Raw genomic sequence first — 10992 nt, 5'->3', positions numbered from 1 at the left:
AAAAAAAAGTCCAGCAGCCAGTGGAGGAGAGTGTAGCATCACTACCAGCTCCATCAGAAAATCAACACATTGCATTTTGACTCAAAGTAACGTATTTGTGCTCAGTATCTGCCCTTTGGCAAGCGCAGGGCAGGTCTGTCTCATCAGGACTGCTGTCATCCTCCTCTTGCAGGGACAACAGGCTGGCAGGCACTTCCGTGGCAGGACTGAAGTAGCAGGTGAGCCCCCTCGTCACCTGGAGTGTCCCACTACAGACTACCACTGCGTGGTGGCTCGTTCATTTGGCTGTCATTAGCCTTCCAAGAACAGAGGAATGTTCTTGCCGAAAAGCGTGCGAGCATAATAAATGTCAGCGCTGCCATTTGTCTTCTTTGATCGGAAAAGTAAATTTACGCTTGTGAAACAAATGAGGCTCCACATGCTGCTCCTACTCCGCCTCTGCCTTTACAGTGCTGTTGAAAATATTCTCATCTAAGGTGTTTCCTATGTACGGGGCATAATTAGGAGTTGTGTTCATTTATGACCAAGATCTTTGATCCTGACAGAATTCAGTCTTTATTTGAACAGTTTTAATTGTTTTGCTCATTCTTCTCTTTGCAGCCCTTTGAGTCCTACCTCCTCTGGGAGCCAACGTGCTGACTAAACACGTTTAGTATTACCTTACAGGTTCCCTTACGGCTGGAAGACCCCACAGTTGAGCTTGGGTCTCCGATAAACCCGCTGCAGGGTGAGATTCAACGTGGCCTCGGGCTGTCTGTGCGTCAGTGGAGGTGCCCAGCCCAGCGCGGTCTCTCACCAAAGCAGGGTGGTTTATTTGGAAAGTTGTGGAGTGCCAGGGCATTGCCAGATCCAGAGGTTGGACCACCTGATTCTGTTCATTCATCAGATTCTGCACTGTGCAAGCAACTTAACAAAACAGCACGGGATGAGCTTGGTTCATTTTTTCACCCATAGTGGCTAAGTTTTTGTTGGCCATGGCTGAGCCATACTCCCTTCTCGTAGTGTTATTACTAGAGTCCAGCTAGGAGTCTTCAATTTGCTTTTGCAGCACTAAGTTAGGAGGATCCCGCTCTAGAGCGAGGCTTGGCACGAGTACAGATGAGCCAAAGAGCATCAGCTTTTTTCCAGGAGCAGGATTGCAGCTGGAACTCAGCATCTCCGTGAACTTGGCAGTGCAGCAGAAGGGAACAATATGCCAAAAGGCTCATGCAGATTGTGGCCGAGGTGCTTGAGGGTCAGGCTGGAGCTAGGAAACCTCAGGGCATCTTCTGTAACAGGCAGCACCTTCCTGGATTATTGCTTTGTGATTTTTACCCACGTGCTGCCTTGCTGCCTCCTGCCTGTTGTGCCCTAATGCCATCGCATCTTGGGATGCAGTGAGGTGGAGAAGCCTCCAGCTTCACTGTGCTTCTGCCCGGTCCTGTCACGTGGAATTGTTTCCAAATCTCACTCCTGGTAGTTCTGTGTTTGGGGTTTTTTTAAGTATTAGTCAGGCTTCAGGCTCCAAAGTGGTCAAACAGAGGAGCAACCTGTGCCTGTCGCTGAGCAACTGCTGTGGGCAGCTGCCCTATTCATTGCAAGGGCTCACGAATGGCAGAATCTAGAGCTGCAGAGTTGGTGAGATTAGTAAGGTACTAACCTGCAGGACAATGTCCTTATCTCGTACTGAGCTGGAAGTCCAGCTCTCCATCTGCCTCAGTCTCTGGTTCTCCCTGGATAACTTCAGCACAAAGTTCTTGAACTCACTGGCCATCTACAGTGAACAAAGAAATTGGCAATCTGTGCTACAATAAACCGCGCTCGGGATATTTATGGACTTCAGCATAAACTCTGAAGTATTCCTGTATATAAAACCTGTGGTTTAGGAATATCCCTCCCATCTCTTCACCAGTTAAAATCTTGCTGGTAATTATTTACGTGTGATGAGGGAAGGCACTTGAAAGAGACTGGCCTGATTGTAGTGCTGCTCAGCACAGCTCTGCAAGGGACGCAGAGTCCTAGAGAAATCTGGAGACAGCAGGAGCGTCGCAGAGTGGGTCTGGGCTGCGGCTGCTCGGGGGACATGAGAGAGCAGAGGTGCAAGGCCAGGGAGCAGAGAATCTGGTGTAGCAAGGATGGCAACCAGACAAAGACAGGCTTCTTCCCGGCTCCAGATACCCCTTGGACCTTTACAGAGGAGCTCCAACGCTTCAGCAGCCTGAGACCAATTAAACGTAATTTGTTTTGTGTTTAAGCTGGCACTGCCGTCACCCCTGCTAGAAAGCTAGAGTATGGCATGGTGACCAGCCAGTACAGTGCAAGAATCTCTTTTGTAGGGCAGCTTTATTTAACTTCTGAATAAATAAGGTCAGAAATTTAGGCCAATTAGCATGAGCAAAGCTCAGCAGGTTCACATCTCCCTTATGCAACCAGATCTCTAATTACTATGTGCACATTTTAAACACTGTGTACAGTCCTTTGAAATAGGATTTTTCTCTAACTAGTATCTTGTATGCTGTTTCTTGGATTTTTTAGCATTTAAGAGCTGTGTGTTTTCTGTCTTAATTTGTAATTCTCTCCCCATTTCATCTCCAGTAAAATATTTAAGTAAATTTTCCCCTGTATTTACAGTTGCAGTTGGAATTAAGGGTGGTAAGTTCAGCAAGGTGCCAGGGTTAGGAAACTGTGACGAGCTCTGTAATTATATAGATGCAGCACCAAACTTCAGACACGTGTTTCATAGGTACGTGGTGTATTACATTTGTAGATCTGCTTTGCACAGGGCACGTGTTTGATTCTTTGACAGCTGACACGCACACCTCTTAATCTGAAGCAGGAGTTGCTCTTTTGGAGATACTGCTCATCCCAATGCCTTCATTCGTTTCGCTTGTTTCTGATGTGTCAATTCATGTTGTTTACGCAGGGACTTCGCTTACGTGGCGAGAGACAAAGACACGAGAATTCTGAAATGTCATGTGTTTCGATGTGACACGCCCGCGAAAGCCATCGCCACAAGCTTACACGAAATCTGCTCAAAGGCAAGTGGGTCTGAAGTCAGCTGCCCTCGGCCGTTCAGAGGTCCCTGCGCCTCAGCACGCAGCGTTGGTTTAGTTTGTGTCACTGGCAACGAGAAATGCTGCGGAGGATTCATACAGGAAAGGACACAAACGGATGGGAGTAACAGGAGGGGTCGGTTAGATTTCAGGATGGTCGGTGCTTTTGGTTTGACAAGCATGCACAGAGCCTGAAGGTTTTCTTGAATAATAGAAGGGAAAAAGAACACACGGCTTCGATGAAATTACAAATGGTGATGTGAAACTCCGTCAGTAAATCAGACCTTGTTTGAATGGTATTATTCAATGGAATTATCCTGCAGGACAGGCAGGAAAAGAGTTGCTAATGTTACTCTGCCCGCTTAAAAAAAAATCAGGGAGAAGAGGGCGTTTAAGCTACTCTAGTTACAAATACTAAAGGATCTTAATTCCTGCTTGCATAGTGCTGTCTGTAATACTGGAGAGGACTGTCCTTTTCAGTCCTTTTGCCTTACAGATTTGCCACCATTCCCTGGTTATTAACTTTGGGTTCCTTGTATGATCAGTTGATGAGCGTCCCCTGTACGGTTATTTCATGCAGCGGTAGCGAGGCAGCACATCCTTTGCAGCAGGCAGATCTCATTGAAACGCTTTATAGAGAGGCACTTTAACCAATCTGCTGGAAACTATGTTGTTCTTTTACTGAGCTGTGGTGGATATGAGGCTGCATCCCCCTTTTCAAAAATACTATGCTGCTCCTTTTGGTTTTCCTTAAAACATGTCAGCTTACGCCACGGGAAAAGTGGACTGTGGGGATGAACCTTATCGGTTACCCCTGTGTAACTTGTCCCTCCTCGTGAGTCACAGCTCTCTGAGAAAAGCTGGGTAGGAAACTGCCAGTTTTTAAAATTACGCTTGGTGAAGTGTGGCAGCGGGGACTGCAGCAGTGGCTGACCAGAGAGGCCTGGTAGAGAGGCCTAGGCCTAGAGGCCTAGCTAGTACCTAGCTGGTACGTCCCTCAGCTTTCTCCAACTCTCAGTTCTCACAGAAGTTTCCAGCAAGTCTAGCAGGTGAAAACACGCTACATGGGCCCTACCACACCTGCTTTTACCCAGTCAACACCAAGTAAATGCCACAGTAGCTACAGGCAGGGCTATCAGAGAGGCCTTAGAGCTGTCACATACCTAATTAGGACACACAACTCCTGGCATCAGTTTCAGTTAAGAGAGCAACTAAGCATTTAAACCATAGCTAATAGTAACACAGTAAGACAGGATAGTGTTGTTAAGCAGAGCATGATCCTTTCTAGTTCAGCGATAGATGTAATCCTCGTTCAGGGAAGCACTTGGCACGTGCTGACACCCTGGACCTCTTCGCTGAGTCAGGGCTTCTTCCTAAGGTAACGTGTGTCACCTTTCATCTGCAGGGGGGAATATTAACGTGTGTCCCTGCAACAGAAAATACTTTCAAAATAAAAAACCTAAGAAAAAAATTGAGAAGTGTGCTGGAAGCATCTTCAGACCAAGTGTCACCTGCTGGAACACCAGTTACCTTTATAGCTTGACTGCAGTTAACATCACAACGTAAAGACCAGACAGCAATGCTTCATATGTGAGCTTTGGAAAAATCTCGAGTAGCGTCCCTGAGCCCCTTCTCAGTGATGGATTTGTAGGGAATAATCATCCAAAGTGGTTATTTTGAAGTGTTGGTTTTTTTTTTTTTCCTTCTTTTACTAATATTATACATTTTGGGGGAAGAACAGGTTGTATTTTGCATGGGACTTTTAATTCCAGAAGAAATATGAAAGTGGAGGACAAAAATTATACACAGCAGAAGATAGATCAGAGAAGAACATGAATAATGAGCACTCTTCTCTCTGTGTTACATATTTATATTTCTTGCTGTGTTGCTCCCCACTGCAATTTTGCTATTGATAAAAATGGCTAGAGGTTGTTTCTCCACCTCCATCTATCTTTTATCTAGGCTTGGACACCACTTACGTTCTTTAAGGAATGGTGAATAAACTGGAGGAGAATTAAAATTCTTACTTAAAAAGAATAACCTCATCAGTCCTGGAACTTCTGACTTATTTCAGATTTCAGAAAGGGGGGTTGTAACAGGAGTATATTTATACTTGTAGTTGCTACTGCGCTGTATTTTCAAAAAAAAAAAAAAAAGCAAAAGCTGTATTTTCACTATCTTCTTCAGATTATGGCCGAAAGGAAGAATGCTAAAGCTATGGCATGCAGCTCATTGCAAGACAGGGCAAATGTCACCCTCGACGTTCCTCTGCAAGGTACTGTGTGGTGCAGCCCTTGGGATGCTCCTTTTTCAGATGTGTTTCATTTCTGATGCTGCTTTTGACCAAAACGGAGCATGGTGGGGCGAGAGGTCAGGGGTGTAATCCTGTCTCCTAATTCCTGTCTCTGGCTGTAACTTGCTACTGTATTAGGTTACACATCTTCATTGATTGCGTTGACAGCTGCTCAGTTACGTCAACTTGTGCATTTCCTCTTTTGTCTCGAAATACAGGTCTTGCAAACGCAGCCTGACTTACTTGTGGCTACTTGCACGTATTGTCTTGTTCACATCAAAATACCCCGTGACTTGGGACAGCGCAAATTGGCCAAATCTTCCTTAAAACCACAACATGTTCTAGTTAATCCCTTGACTGTAAGAGGACTCCTCCTACGTTTCAGCATTGATTCTTAGCCACTTCCAAGGCAAGAGGTGCAAGTCACCCAGCTCAGGGGTCGTTTGCACACTCTAAAGAAAAAAGTAAAAGAAAGTTGCCTTTGCATGTCTTCATTGGTTGTAGCTGAACAGTTGCTATCATGAAAGTACTGCAGGAGAACAAACAAACCCTATGTTAGCTTCACAGGAAATTCCACGCTTCTAGATCCACCAGTGTGCACTGAGTATCTTACTCCTGATCCGTACATCAACTTGAGTAATTGTCTGTTCGGACAGGAGTATCGACTGCCTGTAGACTGTGTTCAGCATACTAACAGGGTTGGTATTGAAAACAGATTGCAGATTTTACGTGCTTACGCAGTGAAACTGAGGTCTGTGTGTCTGAGAGACGCAGCCATCGTCGTTTTCTGGGTGTTAATGTGATAGCAATATTACGTGACCTTATTCTTAGCTTGGATCAAGAATTAGGTGATGCAGTTATTCCTCATTCCTTTAGAAATTATTGCGCGTTGTTCTTGTCAGAGGGAGTGCAAGTTTGGTTTACTCAATACAATGCCTTCAGCGTACAGGGACTGGGTAAACTGGTTTCTGTTATTGATCAAATAAAAGTGCTTTTCCCTGTGGCGAATGCTGATAAACAGAACTTGATTTTTGTTCCCCATGCAGTAGATTTCCCAACACCAAAGACTGAACTGGTACAGAAGTTCCACGTCCAGTACCTGGGCATGCTGCCTGTCGCTAGACCCGTGGGTATGTAGAATCACAGAATCATGGAATGGTTTCGGTTGGAAGGGACCTTAAAGACCATCTAGTTCCAACCCCCCTGCCATGGGCAGGGATACCTTCCACTAGACCAGGTTGCTCAAAGCCTGGTCCAGCCTGGCCTTGAACACTTCCAGGGATGGGGCATCCACAGCTGCTCTGGGCAACCTGTTTTAGTAACACTCAAATGTATCACTCAAGTGACTTCCCAAGTACCCTGTGTAAACTCTGGGGGCTGGACTCTGCCAGCCAGGTCTCAGTGCACGATTTTCAGAGGGCAAGGCATGAAGACACCTAGTCTTCAGGGCTTCATCAACACATGTTTTGCAACCAGAGTATTTTGAGAGCTGCCAAGAAGGCAGTTTCTTTCTGCTGCTGTCTCTGAACATAAGCTCTGCTACTAATGCGATGGGCCCTGAACAACTGAAATGGGGCAGCAGCTAAACAAGCTGCGATCCTGTTTTCTCTAAGCCCGAGGCATCTCTTTCCAAAACACAACCCTTCCTTCCATCATCAAATTCATTTTAATGAGGAGCCCAAAACAACCTATTTTCCTGTGTGAAAATACAATATTTTGTTATTGTTTACTTATGTCTTTATTTTTCATTATCGCATTTTCTTCTGTTTTAGGAATGGATACTCTGAATAGTGCCATCGAAAGTCTGATGGCTTCCTCTGGCAAAGAAGACTGGATGCCAGTTACCATGAATGTTGCTGATGCTACTGTCACAGTCATCAATGAAAGAGTAAGGCAGGCTGTCTTGTTTAGAGCATCTCCAACATAATATTGACTGTTGAAAACCAGGAACACGGAAACACTAGTAGAAAGAGTTTGTTTGTACTACAATTCATTTGCTTATCTTGCACTTTATTTCTTCCCAGGGCGGTGAATCTGCAGAGCCTCTTACTGCTTGTGTCACCTTCAGCTATATTTACCATTCCAAGCATGTTCTCTAAACCATAAATTATTATAAGCATTTGCTAGACACCTAAAACAAATTTAGTGTTATCTTTTCTAGGAATTTTGAGCCTAAAATGTTGCAGGTTAACAGTAGCAATCCTAAATTCTAAACCGTAGTTTTCACATCGAAGCCAGGAGTAATACTGAAATCTGTGTTTCACATCACTGCCCTTTTGTAGAGCATTGGCTATAGAGATTAATACAGTGCAGCTTTCAAAGAATGTCTTTTATTTGTGTCTGTTGATGAGACCTTACACCGGTGTTTCTGACACACCAGTATCCTTTGGAGTCACAACAGCCACACCTTTCTTCACCCAGGCAGCGGGACTGGAAATGCCCAGCGTGCTCAGTGCTCACGCTCAAGGCCTTGGTCTTCCCGTGCTCGCTTAGACGGGGAGATCCGGCCTGGGCCTGAGCACGCTGGGTCCGTGCAGGTAGATGAAAAGGAATTCCACGATCCTGCATCAGTCTCTCCCCCTTTTAATGAATGTGGACATGTAGGGGAAGTTCCGCAGACTGTCTGATAGCAATGATCCATCGTTTGATTCCTACCCAGAATGAAGAGGAAGTCCTGGTGGAGTGTCGCGTGCGGTTCCTGTCCTTCATGGGAGTAGGCAAGGACATCCACACGTTCGCCTTCATTATGGACACAGGAAACCAGCATTTTGAGTGCCACGTTTTCTGGTGTGAACCAAATGCGGGCAACGTATCGGAAGCTGTTCAGGCTGCTTGTATGGTAAGTAAGCTTCTTCAGAGGCACCTCACAGCACTTCATGTTTCACTGCCTCCAGAGGTAACTGTCTTCCCAGCTTTGCAGTTATATTGATTTCAAGACAGAAAAAGAACAGATAAAAATAGTAAATTGAGATTCTGATACACTTAACCAGTTAAAACCCAAACATTTTGAAATGTCAGTTTAGTGAAGAACGTCCCTTCCATCATCTTTCTTTCACCAGTTATCTAGCGCTGGAAAAGCGTTTTGCTCGGAGTTGTGTGGTACAACCCAGTGGCAGCGTAGTGAAAATAACCCCTGTTCAAGAACAGCTGAACCCAGAAAACTTACCCTTCAGTTTTCAAGGGGCTGTTTGTATCATGTAGTGTCTGCCCTGTGCTAAGGAACAGTTCCTGCCCACAGATGGACAAGCGCGTGTCCCATGAACTCCAGTTGGGCCGTTCGTCTCGGCCACGATGGAGGTTTGACTGTATTGGATGAGAACGTTCTAGGAGTGTATTGGAAGTGCTCTGTGAAAGTCCTGGATGCAGTAAGGAATGCAGCATGCCTTTGCTTTGTTGCAGTTACGGTATCAGAAGTGCTTAGTAGCCAGACCTCCTTCACAGAAAGTCCGACCGCCCCCGCCTCCTGCAGACTCGGTGACTAGAAGAGTTACGACTAACGTAAAAAGAGGAGTGTTGTCCCTCATTGACACTTTGAAACAGAAACGCCCCGTCACCGAGATGCCGTAGCTGCGGAAGAGAGAAGATGCTCCCGGCGTTTGACTGAAGATCGCCGTAGCTACGCTGAGGAGAACGAACTGACGATGTCTTGGCCTTCCATTTCAAATCGCTGATGCTTTGTCTTCAGAGAATTTACCCTTACCAAAACAATGTTAGACAAGCATGTTCTCTCGTTCTTGCCACCATCGTGTGATATGAAAAGAAGCATGAATAATTTTTTCGCTGTCAGTGAGTTACATCATGAGCAACGGAAGGTCTGTTTGGTTGTAAATACATGAACGTTACCTAAACTCACATAGAATCTGGCCACGTCCCTCCCAGTGAACTCATGCTAAAGTCCTTGGAGTGAGTGATGCCCCCGTTGATAGTGTCACCGTGTCCAGCTGGATTTGTCACAAACCAACCTGAAATCCTACAGCACTTCGCTCTGTTTCCAACACGGGAGTAGGTACCAAGCATTAGCTGCCGTTGGGTTACTGCAGATTCAGTACCAAGTTCCATTTTTTACAGAACTACACCTGTTAGTTTTAAATTATCTGTCAGCATTGGTCTAGCAACCGCTTCAACATCTCCCTGATGTGCCTCGAACCGTCCTGTCGTCATTGCATCTCCCGCTTCCGCGCTGGGGTCTGAGAGAAGAAGGGGGTTGGATACTGAACCGGTGCTGAAAAAGCCTGGAGCCTCTTCAGCACCGGAGTCGCAGGGAGATCCGCTGAAGCGCTTCAGCGTTCAGCATGCAAACGCAGCTGCTGGCTGTTACATTTATTCTCCTAAATCTGTCGTTAGGCCATCAAAAATACCGTTTGTTTCACACAGGGCTCCAACCAGTCAGGAGAAAGAAAAAACTGGTCAGTACTCTGTCTTACAACTCTCATAGGGACTAACACATCCCATACAGGTGTTTGATGAAATGTTCGGTTCAGCGTCCAGTTGCACTAATTCCCCCTTTCCCTCCGTGTCTGTTGCGGGATATTTAACGTGCCACAAAAAGAACAACCCGTGTCCTTTGTTGATTTTACTGTGCCAGAGACAGGCTGTTTCCTTTTTTGTTCCTTGTTTAAAGTCACCAAAAGCAACACCGGGGGAGAGCAGCTTAGGGCACAGCTTAGGGGAAAAGAGCGGTGATTCGAGACATTTCTGCTCTGGAAAATGGTTCGAGTCCGCGTGATGTACAAGCGAGGGTGACAGCGCCAGCGCCTGTACAGCTGGAGGAGAAGTGGCTTCTGGCAGGTAGGCAGGGAGGGCCGGAGGGGACGCGGACAAACGCACCCCCCTCCCGGCGGGGCCAGGGCCTCGGGCTGACCACGGAGCCAGGTCTCTGTGCGGAGGGGGCAGCTTGCAGACGTGCTCGTTTGGTCGCTGGCGCCGATGCCAGGGACTCCTGCCCGGAGCAGGTCGGAAGGTGCTCGCTGCCTGTCGTGACTGCTGCCGAAACGCGGTGGGTACCAGCGTGCCGTCAAGAGAGGGAAGTTTCCTCCTTCGCCGTCGTGCTGGCGAGTCAAACTTTAATTTAGGTTACAGAAAACACTTTGACAGTGTCTTCTTACAGTTCCAGTTTTGGGATTCGCGTCTGTTCTGCAGCGGTGAATCCTCGGCAGCACAGTGAAACTCCGCAGTCGCAGGTGCAGCTTCGCCTGGGAGCCAGCGGGCTCCTCGGACTGAACCGACGCGCGGCAGTTCTCCTGCGCGGGTGGCGTCCAGACCGCGAGCGTCCGGTTCGCTGGCACGAGCAGAGCGTGCAGTCGTGGGAGGGCCGAGGAGGAGAGGGAAAGGTGTTGGAAAAGCCACCGGGCGCTTGCCAACGTACGTTTTTAAAGAGTTTTGTGCCCATTAACACAAGGTTGTTGATTTTGTGACTATTTAAGTAGCTTGATTAATGGTCTCGCTATATGTGGCCTTTTTGCTTCAGTAGAGCTCCTTCTCCTCCACGATTAAACACACCCCCCGGCGCGTGCAGCGCCGGAGCCTAACGCTGCGAAGCCTTTTGTTAGACAGGATCTTCAGACCCGTGTTACCGCCGCCAAAGCGAGTGCGCGCGGGTGAGCAGCTGCCCCTGGTTTCGTTGACGTTACGGCCCACCCTTCCGTTATCTATGCATTTTTTACAATA

The 10992-nt window shown here is 46.9% G+C and overlaps 1 protein-coding gene across 2 annotated transcripts in view; it reads left to right on the top strand.

The window, feature by feature from the left end:
• APBB2 (amyloid beta (A4) precursor protein-binding, family B, member 2) overlaps positions 1-9230 on the top strand; it is a 24342-nt gene extending 15112 nt beyond the window's left edge. For both annotated transcript variants that reach the window (XM_010155708.1, XM_010155707.1), the window contains exons 3-8: positions 2903-3017; positions 5220-5307; positions 6372-6455; positions 7098-7213; positions 7985-8164; positions 8725-9230. In XM_010155708.1, coding sequence (XP_010154010.1) covers positions 5223-5307; positions 6372-6455; positions 7098-7213; positions 7985-8164; positions 8725-8892 — 633 coding nt within the window. In that variant the 5' untranslated portion in view covers positions 2903-3017; positions 5220-5222 and the 3' untranslated portion in view covers positions 8893-9230. The remainder of the gene's footprint in view (positions 1-2902; positions 3018-5219; positions 5308-6371; positions 6456-7097; positions 7214-7984; positions 8165-8724) is intronic.
• Positions 9231-10992: the final 1762 nt, after the last annotated feature.

The sequence above is a fragment of the Eurypyga helias genome, unplaced genomic scaffold, assembly GCF_000690775.1.
Source record: "Eurypyga helias isolate BGI_N326 unplaced genomic scaffold, ASM69077v1 scaffold4407, whole genome shotgun sequence".
In the NCBI taxonomy this organism is placed as follows: Eukaryota; Metazoa; Chordata; class Aves; order Eurypygiformes; family Eurypygidae; genus Eurypyga; species Eurypyga helias.
The sequence above is the reverse complement of the archived record's forward strand: the minus strand, read 5'-3'. Positions and strand labels throughout refer to the sequence as shown.